This window comes from Paroedura picta, chromosome 14 (genome assembly GCF_049243985.1).
Source record: "Paroedura picta isolate Pp20150507F chromosome 14, Ppicta_v3.0, whole genome shotgun sequence".
Taxonomy (NCBI): domain Eukaryota; kingdom Metazoa; phylum Chordata; class Lepidosauria; order Squamata; family Gekkonidae; genus Paroedura; species Paroedura picta.
Window position 1 is genome coordinate 15,677,687 of NC_135382.1, and position 22,957 is coordinate 15,700,643.

Here is a 22,957-nt window from a genome sequence, read left to right on the forward strand (position 1 = left end):
GTAATAGCATAACATTCAAATCAATACAGATAATCACAACGCAGATGGACACACCGGAAGCCGATGCGGTCTAGCAATTTTTTGCAAATACAAAAGATTGACTTTTAACATGGAACAACGTACATTTGCAGCTTGAGCCAGTAGATGCTCGATTCTTCTCATTAAGCAGAGCTTTAAGAATTTGCCATTCATTCCTGCTATTCAGCCCCAGTTTGGTTATATAGTCTTGAATCGGGGTGCATTGGCTGCAAAGCGCCAGGCAGACCAAGATGATGTGTTGGGGAGGGTGTTGTGCTGATCTGTATTTGTATGAATTGTATGCCATTAGAAGCGTAACAGGTAATTGTATCTTGTTGGTCTCTTCTTATGGTCAGCGAATCATAGAATCATAGAGTTGGAAGGGACCTCATGGGTCACTTCCAACTCTATGATTCTAGGATTCCGCCTCTGTGTGTTGACTCCCTGGCTTGTGCTTGCCCTGACTTAATGCTGCCGCCTTCTTCTTCCAAAGCTTCTCCGCTGTTGCTGTACGCCAATCGGCGCGACCTGCGGCTGGTGGACGCCACGCAGGGGAACGAGAATGCCACCATTATGGTGGGTGGCTTGGAAGATGCAGCCGCCGTGGACTTCCTCTTTGCCCGTGGCTTGATATACTGGAGTGATGTCAGCGAAGAAGCCATTAAACGGACAGAATTCAACAAAACTGGGAGTGTCCAAAACGTGGTGGTTTCTGGGCTTTTATCGCCGGACGGCCTGGCTTGTGATTGGCTGGGCGAGAAACTCTACTGGACCGATTCCGAAACGAACCGGATAGAAGTTTCCAATTTAGACGGATCTTTACGGAAAGTTTTGTTTTGGCAAGAGTTGGATCAACCCAGAGCGATAGCCTTAGATCCTGCCAGGGGGTAAGTGTGTCATCTCTTAATACTCCTTTTTTTTTTTTTTTTTTGGTAACCATCTTCTGCCAGTTGGGTAGCTGTTTTCGGGCAAAGGGTACGAATCAAAACTGGTTTCAGCCTCTTGTTTTACTGCAGTTGTGTTTACACAGCCACCCTCTGCTGGCTTTTGCTGCGTTGGAGTGGAGCATATATTAAAAATGGTTCAAGCCAAGTGTTACTGTACTCTGAGGTAATTCTTTTATTGCAGGCTTTTACTGTCTTGCCAATCCCGTATAGTGAAATGATTCTGACGGAAAGCTATTGTTTCTACTGTTGACCTCATTCGTATACTCTGCTTAGTAAAATAAGCAGAATAGCAGCACTTAGCTCCACAAGGGGCTTGTGCTGTGTTTTTTAGTAGCAGCAGAGAACCAGGGATGAGTGCCAACATATGTGTTTACATTCTTGTATAACTGCAGGCCCTGGGCCATTGCATATTAGGCTTTCTGAACAGGGACCCACTTCTGAACTTGTTGTAGTTTTTAGGTCTTCCACGCAGAGGAATTCCATGCTACTTTTCTCTCCCTCTCAAAATCATCATCATCATCATCATCCCCTGGAGAGTACTTCATTCTTCAAGTGCCAGCGTGTTGGTAATCCCTGGCCCCAAAGATATCTGCCTGGCCTCAGTCAGGGCCTTTTTGTCTTTGGCTCCCACCTGGTAGACTGAATTGCTGTCCGAGATCAGCTCTCACTCTTCTGCTGGGCCTGGCGGAACAGCTCTGTCTTACAGTTCCTCAGGGACCTGAATCTAGTTTAGTAGGGTGTTCCACTAGGCCAGGGCCATAGCAGAAAAAGCCCTGGCCCTGGTTGACGCCAGTTTTACTTCTTTGGGACCAGGGACCCTGAGTAGATTTTGATCCCTTGACCTCAGTGCTGTTTGGGAGAGCATAGTGGGAGTGCAGATATGAAGGTCCCAGGCCATTTAGAGCTTGGAAGGTTAATATCAAAACCTTGATTCTGATACGGTCTTCGGTCTGAAGCCGATGCAGCACAAAGGCGAGAATCTCATATGTATCTCATATCAGTTAATACTTAAAATACCTGTCCTTTTAATGGAGAGTTAGTGTGGTGCTATAAAGATAAGCAATATCAACTGGTACATGACATAAAACCCTTCACTGGCCTATTTCCCCACATCCAGCTTCTATTAAAGGGACTTTTCTTCAGACCTCTTGGCAAATATACTTATGGGAGAGGTGGGACTCCATTTTGGGTCCCAATCCACAGTTTGAGTGCCAGTGCCCTAGACCAGTGGTCCCCAACCTTTTTATCACCGGGACCTGTCAACGCTTGACAATTTTACTGAGGCCCGGGGGGGGGGGCAGTCTTTTGCCGAGGGACGTCACCGCCGCCTGAGCCCCTGTTCTGTTTGCTTTCCCGCCGGCGCCCCTGACTTCCCGCTGTCCACTGTGGGGTGCTGCCAGCAGCAGCTGCACAGTGCCACACTGAGGGGGAGCCCTAGCCATGGTGGCTGCTGGAGAGCACCAAAGGTGAGCCGGCGGCAGAGTGGCAGGGCAGCCCCTGAGGCAGCAGCCGGGGAAGAGGACGAGGAGGAGCCATGGCCCGGTACCGACTGATCCACCGATCGATCCCGGTCTCCGGACCCGGGGTTGGGGACAGCTGCCTTAGACCACTTGGTTTTCAAACTGAGTTCCAGAGACATATGAGGCTCCTTAAAGGGTGTGTAGTCCTCAGACTCTCCATATGTTTTCAAAGCTTTCTTGAATGTAAAAATTCTGCAACATCCTGCCCTCATTGGAAGCCAGTGTTTCTATTTATTACACATGTTCATCTATTGCACTAAGAAGCATTTTTTTTGGAAGAGAAAACTAAAGTACCGTTCTATGGCTATGTAGAAAGGGTCATGTGGCTTCAATACTTGCTGTTCTCATTTGAGGAGAGGAGGACATTCTGAGGTTTGGGTGCTCTTTCTCCCACAATTCTCGGAGGCAGGATGTAACATCATCTACTTATGGTAAAGGAACACCTTGTTCTTCAGGTCTTTCCCTGCTTTCTTTTGCATGTGCCGGTCTGTGAACCAAAGAGCTCCGATTGTCTTTTAGCCTTTTTTTCTGCTGTGGAGTTCCTTTTTAGGTAATTTTTATTTTCCTAATGTGCCTCACTTTGTGTTTTTCTTCTCCATTGTATTACTTAGAGGAGAGAGAAGGGGGGGGGCTACTTTTTTAATCCTCCCCCTTCTACCCCTGCTCGGAAACCCCTCCCCCTACACCACAAAGTCTTTTGCATTTGAAATGGCAGGCACATTAACGGATAATTTAGGGGTCATCAGGCAGGACAACAGAGGATTGCAAAAGCAAAAGGGGAGGTGTAAATTGGCCACTGCCAGCATAACCAAGATAATCCAAAAGCAATTCAGCCTGCTGCCCGGAGATCTTTGGCCCACTTGGGCCAGGCTAAAATTCAGGCAGTGGGGGACGGGGACTGTCTTATGGGACAGACTCAGATGGCCCCAAAATCTTGGCCTGCTAAATGCAGCAGAAAAAAGCCCCCTTTTCTCATTCTTCAAGGCTTCATCCCCAAGGTCTTCCCATCTGGAGGAGGAGATTCATAACCTTGATTCTGACTCAGACAGAGAGGAAGGGGAACTATCAGATGACGCTCCTTAGCTCTGCTCCTTGGGCTGTTTTCGTATGATGAGTTGTCATCATTACTCGACAGGGCCCTAAAGATTTTGAGACTCCCCCCTCTCTCTGGAGCTTTGGACAATGAGGATGGGGCCACAGACTCCTTTTTCATTAAAAGAGTCAAGGTCAGAAAAAGTGTGACAGCCTTACACAGACAAAAATTGAGTCCACTAGCACCTTTAAGACCAACATAGATTTATTCATGGTGTGAGCTTTTGAGTGCAGGCACTCTTCCTCAGACAAAATGGAACAAGGATCGCAAGAGTACAGATACAAGCCAAAAGTAAATTAGTAGCAAATTAGTAAACTGTGTCATAATACCCAAATTATGCAGTATGATAATTCTTTGTTAAAACAGCTTATCAGTCCTTTTGAGATCAGTGGCAGTTCACAAAAACATAGGAGAAATAAAAATGTCAAGGCTAGTGATTAATGGCACTTTCCCAGTTGTGAAAAGAATTAATTAAAAGGCAGTAGTTGCTTGCCCTATCCACACAGCTCATGAAGCAATGGCTTCTACCATTAGAGTTGCAGTTGCTATATCCCCCATGGACCTCTGCTTCCTTTGAGGCAGAAATCACTATCAGTTCAAGCCTTGCCCTTTGGATTACCATCCAGAGCCAGTTTGGTGTAGTGGTTAGGAGTGCAGACTTCTAATCTGGTGAGCCAGGTTTGATTCCATGCTCCCCACCCCCCCATCAACCAGCTGGGTGACCTTGGGCTCGCCACAACCCTGATAAAGCTATTCTGATCGAGCAGTAAGATCAGGGCTCTCTCAGCCTCACCCATCTCACAGGGTGTCTGTAGTGGGGAGAGGAAAGGGAAGGTGGATATAAGCCGCTTTTAGACTCCTTCAGGTAGAAAAAAGTGGCCAAAAGTACCAACTCTTCTTCTTCTTCAGTAATATCAGGGCTCTCTCAGCCTCACCTCCCTCACAGGGTGTCTGTTGTGGGGAGAGGAAAGGGAAGGCGACTGTAAGCTGCTTTGAGACTCCTTTGGGTAGAGAAAAGCGGCATATAAGAACCAACTCTTCTTCTTCATCACCCTTAGGGGCAGCCTTTCTTAACCAGGGTTTTATGAAAACCTGCAGCTTTGTGACAGCCCTGGAAGGGTTTCCTGAATGCATTGGAGTTAATTCATTAATTATATATTTTAAAAAATTGTTAAACATTAATTGGGTATTATGACCATATATGGTCATGTTGACCCACCCACCCCTCCCAAAATGGCCAATGATGGTGCTGGAGGCTTTAACAATAAACAATTGATTGATAGATCGGTGTCTGGGTCCTCTGCTTCTCCCAAAGATGAATGCCGTGTTCCACAGGACTCAGGAGATGTCTCTCCTGTCCATCAGTCCCAATCTATCGCATCCCAAGGAAAATAATTAACATACCTTGGATGTGTGAAAAGCTTTAGGTATTTGCATCCAGCATATGGTTGTGATCAGGAAATTAGATATTCTGTTTGTAGCTTATCCTCCAGGAGCCAAGGGCAGAAAGGTGTCTCACATGCTTTCAGTAAGTAGCTGAAAGAGTACATTAATCTGGCCTACTCTTTTCAAGGGCTTAAACCTTGAAAGGTAGTCTTTTGCCAAGGGACGTTGCCACCGCCACCTGAGCCCCTGCTCCACTTGCTTTCCTGCCGGTGCCCCTGACTTCCCGCCACCCACTGGGGGGTGCTGCCAGCAGCAGCTATGCAGTGCCACGCCAAGGGGGGGCCCCAACCATGGTGGCTGCTGGAAAGCACCAAAGGTGAGCCGGCTGCAGAGTGGCAGGGCAGCCCCCAAGGCAGCAGCTGGGGAGGAGGACAAGGAGGAGCTGCGGCCCGGTACCAACTGATCCACGGACCGGTGCCGGTTCCCGGACCGGGGGTTGGGGACCACTGGACTAGATGACCCATGAGGTCCCTTCCAACTCTATTATTCTATGCTTCTATCATTCTATGATTCTATATGCATAACAAAGTGGATTCATATGCAGCAGCTGATGCAATCTTCCGGCCAGCCTTTCTCAATTTTACCATTGAGAAACCCTTATTTTTTGGGCTTCAAGAAACCCCAAAAGTCTCACGACCGTGCAGAATATGATTAGGAAGCATAGCTGTGTACAGGCCCATCATGTATGGTCCTTTCACACAATATATGTTTAACAAATTTTAAAAATATATAAAAATTAACTCCCACTCATTCGGGAAACCCTTCCAGGACCATCAAGCAACCTCAGGGTTTTACGAAATCTTAGTTGAGAAAGCCTGCTTCAGTGCTTCAACAGGTGGTAAAAGGGAAGGCAAGAGTTGCCCTCTCATCCTGTGGGAAATTTTGGAACATCCCAATGTCCTTCTCTCCTCAAATGAGAAAGAAACTTTGGACATTCACTCACTCACTCACTCACTCACTCACTCACTCACTCACTCACTCACTCACTCACTCACTCATTCTATTTAGATTTCTATACTGCCCTTCCCTACAGCTCTGGGCGGTTTACATTAAACATTGTGGAATGCTTACATGGAATATTATAATAATGCAATAAATAATCATAACAAACATGGTATAACATAATCATAACATAACATGATTATGAGAACAGTGTTATTAACAGAACAACAATGACAATTTGAGGTAGAGGAGGCCATCCTGGACCTACCCTGATATAGGGGAATCTGATTGTTTTGTGGACAATAGCCCTGTTGTCTGAACTTTTTTCCCAGGGTTACCATTAGGAGTTGAATGTTATTTCTTCTCTGAAGTGGGGTTGCCCCACTGATTATGTCCTGTTGGCAGCAACAAATGATGACAAATGTTACAATTTTCTATGGACAACCCTGGATGCCTGTGAAGTGAAGAAGGTACTTCTGTCCTCAGTGGTAGGAAGAAAATAACCTAATATCCTGTTTCCAGGAATTTGGGGAGAAGGAATGCTCAAACATCACGATGTCTTTCTCTATCTCAGGTAGAAGGAACCTTCACAGTGAAGTCCAAAGTTCCTTTTTAAGCATTGCCAAGCAGTCCATTAGCCCCATTCTCTGGGCTTCCCTCTCTTCCTGTTTCCCCATAGTTGTATCTTCAACTTGTTGGCTGTTTGACATTGACAAGATTTGACCGGCGAAAGACCAAACCAGTTAAATCCTCCAAAGATCTGTCTCTGTGCCTGTACAGATGCTAACAAAGTTTTATGAACTTTGTTTGTAGAGCTACAACTAGGGATGCGCACCTGGGGAAAAAAATTATTATTTTTTGCTTCAGATTTTGAGAAGAGCATAAATACCAGCATGCTGGGTGACTTGTGTCGGCCATTATTGTTTTGCTGTTCAGATTCAGGTTTTTTAGTTCGGAAGTTTTTCAGATATGTTATTCCCTGTGAGGAATATCTTCAGAGGATTGGAGTTTTCAGGCAAATGGCACCAGCATTTCAGGCAACCTTGTGGTGCCTATCAATCAAAGACCCCCCCCACCTCGTTTCAACTAGATTGGCCCAAAAGATCCAATTCTATGGGCCTGTGAACATGGTGCTCCCTGCCATCCTTCTTGTGTCTGCATTTTCTCCAGAGCAAGGAAGCCAAGAGCCAAACACCCAAAGCAGGTAGCCAGTGGCCAAACAGCTTGCAATGTAAACAGAACCAACAAGCCCAGCAAAAACAACGTAAAATCCAAGCCAAACAAACCTGGCAAACCAAAACCAAGAGCAAGCAAGACAACACAAACTCAGACACACTGGGAGCCTTAAATGCTAGCCTTGAATACTCTTTTAGCCTTTCAGGGCTACTTATCAATATTCCAGATAGATACAGATATAGATGACCTTTAATGGCATAAAGGAAAACTCAAATACCGTTCAGATAAACACAGCTCAAATGAATGCTCAAACAAATATGCACCAAAGTACCAATGAATGATTTATAATTTTAACAGGAAGAGAGTATTAAATCTTAACCGTGAGCAGAGTACATGGGCAACTTCGGACAATAGATCATAATCCTCAGTAAGAGTGGCACTGATAATTTGTAGTTCATTGCTATAATTTGATTTTAACTGTATAATCCTAAATCAAACTGTGTTGGCTCCAGAAAGCCGGACAAGCCAGAATAATGTGAGGAAGGATATCAGGAACATCTCAACCATGCAGGCAAAGTCTTTCCGCTACCTGCCAACCAATATTCCAGCCACATGAATATACCCCAAAAATGACAATAAATTTTAAAAATATACTTAAGGAAATCTGTATCTCCAGGCACTTCTTTCTAACTCTGACTATAATTAATTCAACGTTTTGTTATGGTCTGTCTAAGCAGTTGCTCACTGCCATATCTTACTCTGGAGCGGCATGTCATATGTCAGCTTTTAACGAAAAAAGCCATTAATTTGCGGTGGTGTTGGTTCAGGTGTTTTGGACCTCAACTCACTCCTAGGGACGGGTGGGGCATAAGTGACAAAATAAATAAAACAAAGCTGAACCCTAATTATATTTCTGCATCCCAGGTGCCGTGGTTACAAGGGCCAACAAACTTTGACCTTCCAAATGGTTATTTGTGGTCACTCACAGCCCTTCTCCAGTTCATCCAGAAGTACACTGAGCCCCTCCTCCAGGTTCTTTGAACTCTAAACATTTCCTCAGATAGAGGACTCAGTACACATGTGCTGGTGCACGTGACAAATGCATTTATATAATGTCCCTTGTGGAACATCTGGTGATCAACAATGTATCAAGTGCCAGAGTGGCTATTGGAAGACCGGAGAAGTGGGCTTCCCGTTCTTGCTCTGAGGAAGGACGGCCATCTTGACATGGGTGATTCCGAACTGTACATTAAAGAGGCAGGATTAAAATTCTTCCAGATTTCCTGTCTCCCAGGTGGAGCCACTCCCTTTCCTCAGTTCCATTTCCTCCCACATTTAGGAGTGTGGACCTTTGCAGGAGCTGCTCAGCACCTAATCCTCCTGTTTCTATGTTTTTTCAACCTACTAATTTATTTATTCTAATACCTTAATTCATCTTCTTGGCCTACGCTTTACCCACTCCACTTCTTAGGGCAGAGTGACTGAGGCAATAGAGAACATGGAGAATTTCAACAAAGCTTCTGATGGCTTCATTTACAAGGAGTGTGGGGACTCCCTTGTCCTCCCCCAAATGGGGGAGGATTGCCTTAGTGCAATCCAGTGGGTACAGATCTGCCGAAGAGTGGCCAACGGCAGACACAGAAGCAGCGAGAGGAGCATACTGTACAATTCATATACACCTTGGAGGATGCTTCAACGGCAACAGCCAAGTTGAATGGGAAAGACCTTCTATGCCAATAAGATGGTGGATGCTTGGTGGTCATGGCTGCCATGAAGGAGTCGGGGAGATGGAGCACCACTGTAGAGCAAGTCAGAGATGTGTCTTCTCCCTTTCAGTCCCCATTTTCTGGATCTGACTCCTCCCACAGGTAGCAAGCTGGCTTCACCATGTAATGCTGGTGGAAGTCTAGTGCTCGCAAGAGACAAAATGCCTAGAGTGGCAATAAGTAAAATGCTGGGGCAGTGCATCTCATATCCTCACCAAGCTAGCAAGCTCCAGGTACCACCTGGAATCACAGCTCACTCCATTCATACTACTGCAGCTAATACAGAATTGGGCCCTGAAGTTTCCATTGAGGAAATCTAAGGTAGCCATGTGGTCAACTCTGTTGACTTTCTTCAGACCTTACAAAATGCCCCAATTGGTGCAGCTTTCAGAAGGAGGGTGTTGCAGTAAGTGATGCAGTGATGCAGATGGACCGATTATCCCACCTGATGCAGGATAGAGCTTCTTTAAAACATCCCATGTAAAGATGCCTTCCCCTTCAAAACGAGAAAGGAAGATTGGCAGTTACTGTGAGGGTTCCTTCTGCCTTGAGGATGGGAGGGCATCTCGTCCCACCCTGATTTAAAAGGGGGGGGGGGTGAATAACAAGCTGTTTTCTCCATTTTAATACCATCTCCTGTCCTAATGTGTTTCCTGTTCCCTAAAATGTTGAATGGTTAGTATTTTAGCATACTTACAGCTTAAGTTATTGCTAGAAGTGAAGGATTGTCCAACAGACAGGAAATCTGGAAGAGTTTTAATCCTGCTTCCCTGATGGGCAGATGGGGATCACCCATGTCAAGACCCCCTCCCTTCCTCAAAGCAGTGGGAACCCTGCCAGTGTTTCTTTTAAGTGGGGCTGGAGATAAGCATATGTTTTCTTTACCCTGGCAAAACTGGGCACCTAGATTGGGAACTGGTAAGAGCATGCAGCCCTCATGTCTAAACTCTAAGACAGGGGTAGTCAACCTGTGGTCCTCCAGATGTTAATGAACTACAATTCCCATGAGCCCCTGCCAGCGTTTGCTGGCAGGGGCTCATGGGAATTGTAGTTCATGAACATCTGGAGGACCACAGGTTGACTACCCCTGCTCTAAGACATTGAGATGGTTTGGTAGCGTTCTAACAAGATCTTTTCTTCTTTCTGCATTACGTAGAATGAATTCAAAACCTCCCCCCCCTGTTACTGTACTTGTTCTCCTATTCTTTAACTAATATGGTTCTGCTGTTGTCTTTACTGGAAATAGAACTTGGGGTGTTGGCAACAGAACAGGGTGGGAATCTGGAGTTGGGAATCTGGTTCTGATTTCAGCAAATTGTCTTGCTTGTGACGTCCCCTTTTGAAGTCGGAACAGAATGAAGTTCTTAGTTGGGGGTTCTTAAGGGATTGCCTGCTTGGTGCGTGTCTCATAAGACTAGGGATGTGTCTTGGGGAGGGTGCATACCCTTATTTGTGCGTATTTGGTTCCCTTTCCTTTTTATTTTCCCCCCTCCAGATGTCTTGTAAAATCTCCCAAGATCCTTCACCCAGCCCTCTTGTTATTCAGAACCACGTGCTAGGTTAAGTAATTTTACACTGTTGGTGAGCATACATATGGCGGTTGTATCCACACACATTGTTGCTTTTATAATTCATGCCTGTGAATTTTTGGTGGTTTCCCCATCTCTTGACTTGGCCTGCTTTGCTCATCTGCTTTCCTTTCTCATCTGTTTTGTTGCTCTCTGTGTGTTTGCTTTGTATTCTTGTTCCGTGCAAAACAGAGGAGAGCCTCCAAAAAGTGGGGTTGACTCTGTTTATGTCAACACAAGTATGCTCAATCGGGTTAGCTCTGGTGTGTGTTCCCGATGAAGTGTGCCATCACTTACATGTCATTCAATTGGGAAACTTATTGAAGAGTTTCTCCATGATTCTGATTCTCCATGAGGCCAATTCTGTGAAGGCCTAAAGGGGTGGCAGGTTACAGTGGATGAGCGATAGGGATGTGAGTGTCCTGCATAGTGCAGGGGGCTGGACTAGATGACCCATGAGGTCCCTTCCAACTCTATTATTCTATGATTACATTTTGATTGGTGTTTAGACGAAGCTACACGTGGTACTGTCTTCTGTGAATACCGGTTTTAAGTAGAGAATGGAAACAAAGACAGATCTTTCTCCTTAGTCGGTTTCTATTGACAAGAATGCCCATGACATTTGAGGTGATTCTCCAGTCTGGAGGGATATCTAATGCCAAAGTACTTGATTGATTAAAAAAAAACAGTAACTAGCAAAGGTGACGACTAATTTCAGAGTGGGGAAGCATTTGTTGGTAACTCTTAACAATATTGCTTGCCTTGAAGGGCGAGGGAAGAGCTCCAAGTTTTATTTTATAAGAATGTTTTTTTTTAATATTCAGCGTTTGGTGCCTAATATCCATTGAGAACAATGCGAACGTTTAATGATTCATTTCAATCTCCACCTAGGCGTTTGGAGACGGAGTTGAGTAACACTGTTTATATTCTCCCCATTTCAACATCTGGTTCAGCAACAAACTGCTGGCAACGAAAATGACCAGGCCTGATTACAAAAGGCGTTGTTGTTCTTTTCTTAACGTACCCTGGTTTTTCGGAAAGACTGTATAGCAAGGAAGGAGCTTTTCTCATGTTTTGTGAGATTTAAATTTTTTGGCATCTCAAAATGGTGGAATTTAGAAAAGAGAATTGTAACACCTTTCAATACCGAAATCTTGTTTCCTTTCCAGGTTAATTCTCTGTCCTCAGTAAAGACATATTGTAAATTTCCTGTGCAAGGATGGGGAGAGACCTTGTTTTTTTCTAGTGACTACAATTGCACTGCCCCTGATGGTGGGAGAACTCGACAAGTAATCTTTGTGATGAAGAACAGTGAATCTACCTTAAGTAAATACATAGATGTATCTTCATTCCCCAATGAGAGTTGCTATATTGCTAGAGCGCTCTGGACATACTATTAAAGGTAAAGGTGTCCCCTGTGCAAGCACCGGGCCACGTCTGACCTTTGGGGTGACGCCCTCTAGCGTTTTCATGGCAGACTCAATACGGGGTGGTTTGCCAGTGCCTTCCCCAGTCACTACCGTTTACCCCCCCAGATACAGACCTGAAATTCGCTGTTCTACAACAACCAAAACTTTAAAGAGAATATAAAAAGGGGAAGTGTTAAATTGAACTTTACATGTCCTGGCACAAACAGGGATTTCCTCACTACAATCTTCAATATCTCCCCGAGAAAACTTTCCCCCCCCGAGATATGTTGGCTTTTCTTACAATATCTATCAGACTGTATTTTCGTACAAACATTGCTTAATTTTCTTTGTGTGTTCAAAGCCCTCACCGTAGAGCAGCCTATCTCAACTTTTTTACTGTTGACGAACCCCCAAAACATTCTTCAGTCTCCGAGAAACCCCAGAAGTGGTACAATCGTGCAGAATTTGGTTGGGATGCACAGCTGTGGGCGTGACCACCAGAGGCCCCTCCCCTTCCCACCTATTCCAGGTCCATCACTGACCATTTTGGGAGGGGAAGCAGGCTGATATTAGGGGTGTGCGCTTCGGCTCTGTTCAGGCCGCCTCAGCTATCACCGAAGCCCGAAGCGGCACTAGTGGCATGGAGAGGAGGGGCGGCAGCAGCATGCCAACCAGCGGCCGCACGCAGGCACAGAGTTCTGCGCCGGCATGCAGCTGCCAGCTGGTGTGCCACCGCTGCCCCTCCTCTCTGCGCTGCGGCCCTGGCCGCCTTGGGCTTCGGTGATTGCTGAGGTGGCCAAACTGACTCGAAGTGTACACCCCTAGTCGATATGATTATACATGGTCATATCACCCTGTTAAAATTAATTAACTCCCACCCATTTGGACAACACTTACAGGGCTGTCAGGATATCCCAGCGTTTCACCAAACCCTGGTTGAGAATGCCTGCCATAGAATATGTGTAACTTCTACTGGAGGACTTAATTCATTCTGTCTTACTATGTCCCCTGCATGGAGAACTTAGGACCAGATTTCTTAAATCGGGGGTCATAAACCCCCGGTACCGGGCGTGAAGGCCACGGTACTGGGCTGCCGGCAGCTGCGCCTGCCTCCCCCCCCCCCACAGTGAGAAGGAAGGGAAGAGGCAGGCACGGGCACCAGCACTGGTGGCCAAAACGTGCATGTGCGGCAACTGCGCATGCGCGTTTGCGCAGCACCCGGGCCATCGGCTCTCCCCTCACCCCCGGAGGTGGTCCCTGACCTCAGAAAGGTTGGGGACCGCTGTCTTAAATGATGAGTAAATGGTGTAAACTTTAACTTTGATTCCGAGAAATTAATTTTCTTATTATCAGACATTGACTCTCATGTTACTCAAAGAATATTGTTTGCTTTGGCAGCAAAGAAAACTAGAGCTAAGGAGGTTTTAAACAGGTACATAGAAATATCAGCAATAGGACATACTTGGTATAGTAACGTTTACCAACTGCTTAGGAATGGTTGTTGTATTTATATTTTCCTTTTCTTCACTTTTTTAAAAGAAACTTTTACCATTGTGCCATTTTACCCTTAACTTGGGCTATTTTGTAATGGCCTCTGGGTGCAAAATAAATTTGACTGACTGACTTGTGGAACTGCTAATTGTGCTGATTTATAGGGAGGGCTCCTATCAAGCCTATGTCAACGCCTCCCTTTCCCCCTTACATTTGAGATTCACACTTGAAAGACTCCATGTAATTCGCACCAGGCCTTGGCTTCTCCACAGCCTAACTATCCCCAGAAGATTCCCTTCTACGCTTTTCCCTTCACATATCTATCTGATGAAGTAGGCTGCGACTCCCAAAAGCTCCTATTGTCAGTCTTTAAGATACCCTAGGGCTTTTGTTTTAGTTTAATCTGACAGTCCAACGTGGCTACCCCATCACCCTCAAAAAAGCTGTTCTTCCAGTCTCTCACTGCCCAGAATGAGCCCTGAATTTCTGGCAAATGGGAAAACTGGGATCCCCAACCTGCGGCCCACAGACGGCATTTGGACCCCAAGTTCTTTTTGTGTGGCCTCCCAACCTCCTTTTTTGCTGCTATCACCCTCACCGCAATTTCCTCACAGACCCACAGCCTTCCTCAAGATGCATCATCTACTGCTGTTCCTTCTGTCCCATTCATGCAGAAAACAAAATGGCGACATGGTTCCTTCTGCCACCCTCCTCTTGGTCTTATCCTCCGTAAGAGCATTTTGATCCTTCTTGGTGCTTTGCTAGCCAGCAAGATTCAGGTCCCCATATCACTGCAGAAAGCATATTCTTGGAAGGTGTGTAAATCAGTAGAAAACCTTGGCCTGAGTTGGGATAAATGGAAAAGCATCTCCACCGATGGGGAATGAAACATAGTAGAAAGTAAAACGTTGTAAGAACCAGTGAAGAGAGATTGAAATTAAGGAGTTCGCTTCCCATTCTCTTTTACCACATCATCCATCAGCAAGAATCAGGAAGAGTCTTCAGTGGGAGAGTGCGATGCATATTTTTGTGCCCAACGTTAATCACATCAGGCATCATGGCCTTACTCATTGTCAGATTGAATAATTTTGATCCATTTTAATATGAGCCGTGGCTGTCTTTAGGCATTGGGCACTCTGATGCGGCCCCCGTGTGCCAGATGGTTGGGGTCCTCTGTGCTGGAGGAAACTCCAGTCCGCTAAAGCATACTGTAATGAATCCCATAATGTTTTATTCAGTTTACATCCCATTTATTTTATTGGAATAGGGCTTGCAGGATGCAATTCCATAAACTCAGCAAAAACATAAATATCCTTGTTAACACCAACAATCCTATTGTGAATGCTATAAAAAAAAATCCAAGATGTAAAATGCGACAAAAATGATGGAGAGTTTGCGTCTGCTAGGGAGACTGGCTTTAGTAACCTGTTCCAGACAACCAATTTAACCATTGGAGCTTTTTAAGCATCCTTGGGTGTATCCTGAGCCAGGTTCTTAAGGTGTTAGTTAGCCCTAGAACTTCACCCTTATAATTTTATTTGACTTAGTTCTCCAGTCTCTCTCTGACTATAGTAGCTCCACTAGCATTAGCAACTGCCTTACATCTTCAGAGACTGTCTCCCCCTAGCAATCTTTTTCTCCGCTTCTCAAACCTTGTGTAGGTAGGTTAGGATAAGAGGATCTTGCTAGCTGCCATGGCAGAGTGTGAATTCAAACTTCAGTCTCCCAGGTGCTAGTCTGAAAGTCTTAAACCAATGTACTGCACTGGAGGGATAATAGGAGGTTCTGTTTCGTTTCTCAACTTGAGGGAGCTGCCCAGACTATATCTTGAGGGCAACACCTTTAGAAGTTTCAAAAGCATCAGAGTTTTGTTGGGAGAGAGAGGCTTCTCTCCCAGTGATGGGGCTGGAGATGTAACTGTGTGCAGGCTGTCTCAGATCCCCAGGAATCAGAGAGAAATTGCAGCTGCCAGAGAAATCAAACAATACCTGCGCTGACAGTAGTAATAACAGCACTTAGCACTTATATAGCATCTCTCCATGTTAATGGCACCTCCTGCTATCTCGGAATTGCCCTGATTGATGGGAAACATTTAGGTCCAGAAAGTTCTTTCTAGGAAACGCGTCCCCAGTTTCTCGCTGTCTAAAAATCTTGATCAAGAAACCCAAGTAGCAGTTCTATAGTTAGTCCTCTCTTGTTATCTCCATGTAACAGGAGGAGGAAGAAGAGGTGTTCAAGGGTGGGGGGGGAGTGTTGATTAAATCTTGCTTAGTGCGTTTATGGTTGTAGAGCAGGGGTAGTCAAACTGCGGCCCTCCAGATGTCCATGGACTACAATTCCCAGGAGCCCCTGCCAGCATTCGCTGGCAGGGGCTCCTGGGAATAGTAGTCCATGGACATCTGGAGGGCCGCAGTTTGACTACCCCTGTTGTAGAGGAATGAGAACGTATTCTGGTTTTACAGCTCAGTCAGTTGTAGCAGTTATTAAGGCACTGTATGAGAAGTGATTTGGACATGCTGAAGAGGTGTGTGAATGCTGAGCAGTGGGATAATGCATGTAGTTGAAATGTTTCATGTTGTATTATTAGTTATAATTTCTGGATGCTGAATATGCTTTGTGAACTTATGGCACATCCTCTTCGGTCTGCACAAAAAAGTATTTGGGGGATGTGTTAGCAAAAAACGAAAAACAAAACACAGCCAAACACCATGCCAACTAATCCAATGGTTATTTCAGCCTGCTGAAATTTCCTGAATTTCCTGAAGCGATTATAGTCAGCATAAAGAGGCATGTGTTTGGTTTGCATTTTTTTCCTAAAGAATCTTGTCTCTGTAGTTAGGAAACTGATCTGATTTATGTTGCACAAAAAGTGTCTGCTGGGTCTCCTTGTAAGGTTTATTAGGGGCTGTTCAATGTGAAGGACGGTTAGTAGGCCAGCAGCTTTCGAGAAAAGACCAATACCTTTGCAGGATGCAGAGATGCTTAAGTTAACCTTTCATTTCAGGTGGGGCAATCGAGAGGTCTAGAAGACCATACCAGAGCTCCCCGTAGACCGTGCCCCAGAATCCTCTATGGTTTGCGTCTTTGCAAAGGAGATTAGTCAGTGTGGAAAGATTGCCTGAAGACAGAAAATTGATGTATATATAGTACTTTGTTTTTCAGTTATTGCCAATGGTGATATAAGAAGAAAGGGAAAGGTGTATGCATTTGTTATTTTACCATCGAGCGGTAACTGATTTATGGTCATAGAGCGGGTGTGGTAAAACTATGTGTCTCCAGACGTCCATGGACTATAACTCCCATGAGCCCCTGCAACTCCCATGAGACTCCCATGAAAACCCAGAGGGTTTTCAAATCAAGAGATGTTCATAGATGCTTTGCCATTGCCTGTCATCCAAATACTAACCATGGCCAACTTTTTTAATGTCCAAAATTCTGACAAATGCAGGCTACATTTGTCTGTTTGGGTTAAAGGTAAAGGTATCCCCTGTGCAAGCACCGAGTCATGTCTGACCCTTGGGGCGACGCCCTCTAGCGTTTTCATGGCAGACACAATACGTGGTAGTTTGCCAGTACCTTCCCCAGTCATTACCGTTTACCCCCCAGCAAGCTGGGTACTCATTTTACCGACCTCGGAAGGATGGAAGGCCGAGTCAACTTTGAGCCGGCTGCTGGGATCGAACTCCCAGCCTCATGGGTAGAGCTTTCAGACTGCATGTCTGCTGCCTTACCACTCTGAGTCACAAGAGGCTCACTGAATTAAACTGTCATTACTTATCACTGTGAACTTGTGGTTAGTTCTCTGTAAACTCTTTCTGCTGGTTTTCAGATGAAGGAGATTAATTTCTGTTTTGAAGTCTTCTTCTGGTGGAGCGATTCTGTTTTATGTGCTTCCATTACTTAGAATTTTTTGAATCTGTGAACCAATTTTTAAACATCATGTTTTGTGGCCTACTAGCCAACAACAGGCTATACTGATCCAGGTTTCTGTAACTTTATGGTTGGACTACTGCAATGTGCTCTACACTGGACTGCCCATGAAGACTAGAAACTCTAGCTCAGGGGTAGTCAAACTGCAGCCCTCCAGATGTCCATGGACTACAATTCCCATGAGCGAATGCTGGTCCATGGAATTGTAGTCCATGGACATCTGGAGGGCCGCAGTTTGACTACCCCTGCTGGTCTAGAAAATGGCAGCCCTGTTATTATCAGAGGCTAGCAGATGGGACCGTACCTTACCCATTTTAACACAGTTTGAAGCCAGTGGGACTTTTAAGACCAACAAAGTTTTATTCTGGGTATATAAGCTTTTGTGTGCAAGCATACTTCTTCAGATCTTAAAATAGCGAATTTGTTTCCAGGTCTAATTCAAGGTGCTGGTTATGATATGATCCTCTACAGCAGGGGTAGACAACCTGTGGTCCTCCAGATGTTCATGGACTACAATTCCCATGAGCCCCTGCCAGCGTTTGCTGGCAGGGGCTCCTGGGAATTGTAGTCCGTGAACATCTGGAGGACCACAGGTTGACTACCCCTGCTCTACAGCCTAGTTGAACCTGCTTATCTAAAGGAGAGATTGCTCCTATTTGTCTTCATGTGATGAATTCTTGCTTGTTATCAGTGAGAGTCCATGCCTTTCCCATTGTATCTCTTATTGTGAGGAATAGGCTCCCTGGCGAGTTCTGGGAAGAGCGCTGTCTTTAGTCATTTTTGGGAGGTGCTGTAGGACATTTTATGAAGTATGAACTGGAAGTATCTTTAAGGGGAGATGGAGATTCTGGGGCTATTATTTTATTTTAATTGTAATTTTTAAAATTAGGATCTGTAAATTGCCTTGAGCCGTCAGGAAAGACAGGCTGCAAGTATTTTAAATAGTTACATTCCCTGGGAAGCAGGGGGAAAGCTTTCTTGTATATTTCTGTGAGACTAATTTATTGGGTTGGCCATGTTAAATGACAATTCCTTTGCCAGATGGGAGCTGATAACAACATAAGCCCCTGCGCTGCTTAATTAATTCTCAGTATTTTTGGCATCGCTTCAGCTGTTTTGGAATGGGTCAGTAGAAACCAATGCTGAAAATTCATGCAGAGAAATCAAGTGAATTTTTTTGTATAGGTTTTCGTTGCAGAATATATAGGGCAGTTACAGTGGAGGCAGGTCGCCTGGAGAGCTGAGTTGACTGAATGCGATCCTGTTCAAGGGATAATGGAGCAACTGAAAACTTAACAAGTCACCAGGTCTTGACAGCACATACCGAAGGGCTCTTAAATTAAAAGTAAGAAATGTTATTAAAACTGGTCTCCCTGCTCAAGGTCTGGGCTACTCCAAAGGCTGGAAAGTAGCAAGTGTAGTAAAGAGGGAGCCAGAGAAGACTGGGGAAGTTACAGAACACTTAGTTACAGGGGGGCGAATCCCGGGATTGATTGATCAATCTGTGGGTCCCCCCCCATGACATCAGACTGCCCATTTTTCCATCATATGCCTTTAATGCAATGGTTCTCAACCTGGGGGTCGCATGACCCTTACACAGGGGTCACAGCAGACCAAGCAGCTTATTCGGGGGGCACCATCCACACAACAGCCTTGCGGGGTAGATTGAGATAGTTTGTCTGTCTGGAGCAGCGGAAAAGAGCGAGATCGGCATGGTGGGACAGGAGGCAGAACTGAACTGAGAAACCCCAGGGGAAAAAACCCAATTTGTATATAACAGTGGATCTTCATGCCATTGGTCAGTTTCGGTTTAATTTCTGTGAAAGAACCCTTGCATCATTTTATGGTTGGGGGTCATCCCAACATGAGGAACTGTATTAAAGGGTCGCAGCATTAGGAAAGTTGAGAACCACTGCTTCAATGGCATCATACGGGTGGCGGGATGCGAACTGGGGAGTTGTTTTTGGTTTTTGTCCGCCATCTGCCTTGCTCTGTCAGTGGCGGGGTTTGATTGTTATGTTTTAGTTGGGGGGAGATGTTGATTTTAGTGTTTTTATTGTATCTATTATTGTAAAGGCCTTCTCGACAAGCCACCCCGAGCTGATTTGTCGAGAGGGGTGGGGTATAAATTTAATAATAAATAAATAAACAAACAAACAAACAAATAAATAGATGTCCAATCCCAAGTAAATGGGTGGAAACTATTATTAAAGATAATCAAGAGGCGTGTAGAAGAACAAGCTTTCCTGATGGAAATCCAGCCTCACCAACCTTCAGATGTTCTTTGAGAGTTCCCACAAGCATGTGAATATTGGTCATCCACTAGATTGTTCCGAAGTTGCTAAAAACTTTTGACAATGCCCCTCACCGTCGGTCTCTGAGTAAACTTGGTCATCTGCGGACAGGAAACAGAGAAGATAAGTGGAACCCGATTGTAATCTCAGGCACCCATTGCCTATTTAAATTATAGCTATTGGCCAGACTTCATGAGACAGCTGGAGCTGAACTTTCCCCTTTACACTGGAGCTTCTCTCCCATAGTTTTTAATGCATTGCGAAGTTGACTAGAGAAGTGGAGTGGGCTACAGCGGTGACTGACTTTGCCCCTAGTCCAGTATTAAATCTGCACATGCTTGGATTCTTGGTGCTTGAGGGGGGGGACGGACAGTGGGAGGACTTCTGGAATTTTTGCCCTCCTGGTGGACCTCCTGATGGCATGTGGGTTTTAGCCAATGTGTGACAGAGAGTTGGTCTGTGATTATCTTGATCCAACATGGCTTCTCTTGTGTTCTTATTCTGTTTCTAAGAGGGTTCCCTAACCTTTCTGAGCCTGCATGCACCATTGTAATCCTGACATGGGGTGGTAGGCATAGATATAAAATGGCTGCCACAGAAAGCAGAGCCGGCCACAAAATGGCTGCCATAGCTTACCTTGAGTCACCCAGTAAAGGTCCTTCTGTTGTGGTGGTGGTAGTTGCTGCCAAAGCAACATAAAAAAAAAACTGCACAGCCAATCTGAAACTCTCCTTGGCAAAAGCTACTCCGGCCTCGGCCCACATTCTGAAAACATTTGGCAGACTCCAGGAAAGCTGTTGGCAGGTGCCTTGGTGCCTGTAGGGGATCTCTAATTTGCAACATTTGGAGTTTGTACCAAAGTTTAACTTAGATCAAATAATTGCACTGTTGTTTAATTTATCAATCTGATTTGGGTTGCTATGAGTGGCAGCGTGTTGCTTCATAGAGAGTCTGACTTCGTATTGAAATTGACCATTCTATATTAAGGTGTCTCATTATTTGGCTTGTTAATTACCCTGTAACCTATTATGTCTCTGCAAACTGTTATATAAATCTGAGACTTCTTTTTACAAGGAATGAGAGACAAATCGGACTAGCAGGAATATTTGGAAGGGATTGTCTCTTTAGCTGTCAGCTCCGAACACCTAGCAAGCTTGGTGCTACCTGATATCATCTCTTGCCTGTGTACAATAAAGGTAGGATTGAGTGCCCATTTGGAAGATCTCAGTGCCCTTTAACTAGCAGACTTCCAGTCTTGTATTCTTTTTCCACCTGAAATGGCAGTATCTTGTTTCTAAATATTAGCAAAAATTGAAGGAATGTAAGGAGCTTTCCCTCAATTTTTGCTAACATTTAGAAACAAGATACTGCCATTTCAGGTGGAAAAGAAAAGACAAGACTGGAAGTCTGCTGGTTAAAGGGCACTGAGATCTTCCAGACGGACACTCAACGTAAGGAGCTTTAGAGCCTCTTGTGGCACAAAGTGGTAAGCAGCAGAAATGCTGTCTGAAGCGATGTCTATGAGGTTGGGCGTTCGATCCCAGCAGCCGGCTCACGGTTGACTCAGCCTTCCATCTTTCTGAGGTCGGTAAAATGAGTACCCAGCTTGCTGGGGGGTAAATGGTAATGACTGGGGAAGGCACTGGCAAACCACCCTGTATTGAGTCTGCCAAGAAAACGCTAGAGGGCATCACCCCAAGGGTCAGACATGACTCGGTGCTTGCACAGGGGATACCTTTACCTTTACCTTTATAGGGGCCTCTTGAAAACAGAATGCCAGACACAGTGGAACATTGCTCTAATCTGGCAAGCTCTCTATATAATCAGAAAAAGCCAGTTCTGAATTAATAATTTTTTTGAAAATCTTGCATTGTTCAAGAGTTCAGTGTTTTCAGAGTTATAAAATTTGACTTGATATCCACAACATTCCGGTATTGCCATTCTGATTGCATGAGTGGTTTCTGTCCACACAACAATGGTTACAACCATTAGTTTTTATTGTGAAGTTACTCACATGTTTATAGATTGTTTTATGTACTGTTGTTTGTTCTTATGTAAATCGCCCTGAGCCCCCGGGGAGGGTGGTATATAAATATAATAAATAAATAAACATAGATTTTTTGTTGACTTAAGTATTAATTAAGTTCAACTATTTTCTTAGCTCTTGGTCAGCACACATTATAACACGTGCTCAGGCAGTTCACCAGAGCCCAGCTGTCTCTCAAATATACTGGGTAGATTCTGCATTTTTGCTTTCAGAATACTGGTAAATTACATTAATTTGCCAGTATCAGAATTGTATATACTAAGTTGTTCATGATGCATTTTATGTTAATGCAGTTTTTAAAGAAATGTTGTTTGGTGGGGAAATTAGAATTGCACTCTTTCCATTATCACCAAATACCTTATTGAAAAACCTGGTTGGGGACCCCTCTCCCCCCCAAAGGTTATGGAAATTGTCCTTCTTTGTCTGCGCCCTCAAGCTGAAGAAACCTTCTCTAAGCATGAGCTGAGGATGGTTTTGGCTGATGTGGGCCACCAATTCCATAGGCATGTAGGCAGCAGATACACTATTTCTTTGTGGAAAGTTTAAAATCATGTGCAAGCTGCCCTTTGGGGAGGAGATTCTAAGGATTATATTAGTCTATGAGCATGGCTGTGTGGCATGTATTCATTTAAAGCATTTCCATGCCACCTTTCCACAAAATAGGAACCCCCCCAAAGCTGTGAGCATCAAGGCGTTGAAACAGCAATCGTGCGCTGGTCAGACACACCCGTGCTAAAAGCGCTGCTCATTTTCGGATTCTGCAGGGCTTGCTAGGGTTGCCCCTACAAGGTGCTCAACTGGCAGCAAGTAGGCATGGAGAACGGGATGTGTTTGGTTGCCAAGCACCTGTTACGGGGCCATCAAGTCATCCTCGCCCGTCAGGATTTTGGCTGCCGCTTCCACATTGTCATCAGAGACTACCCCCCTTCCCTCCCCCAGTAATGTATTTCTGGAGTCTAGACATGAGCTAATGAGGACCGGGTAGAGTTGCATGTTCTGCATTGAATAGAGAAGTTCTCGGTCTCCTCTCGACAGGTGGATTGGGAGTTGTGCAACATTACAATTGCATGATAAATGCACATCATAACGTCAAAAATGTAGTCTATGAATAGGGACCCAACCATTTTAAGGGCGTAGACGGCACCAGCTGCCACAGGAACGGCACAGATTCCAGAAAGGGTGGCTGTGCACACAGCCCAAGTCGGCAGGTAGATCTGTTTATTTTAAAACATCGTTCTATACTGCCTTTCTGCATAATTGTATTTGCTGCGGTTTACAATACAATGACATTATAATAAAGCCAGTAACAT

The 22,957-nt window shown here is 44.9% G+C and overlaps 1 protein-coding gene across 2 annotated transcripts in view; it reads left to right on the plus strand.

Annotated features, from left to right (window-relative positions):
- The window catches only part of LRP6 (LDL receptor related protein 6), a 115,819-nt gene that overhangs the window by 13,982 nt on the left and 78,880 nt on the right, over positions 1-22,957 (plus strand). For both annotated transcript variants that reach the window (XR_013226647.1, XM_077310668.1), the window contains exon 2: positions 512-905. Coding sequence is in view for 1 of the 2 variants with exons in the window: in XM_077310668.1 (XP_077166783.1) it covers positions 512-905 (394 nt within the window). In the remaining variant the exon portion in view is untranslated. The remainder of the gene's footprint in view (positions 1-511; positions 906-22,957) is intronic.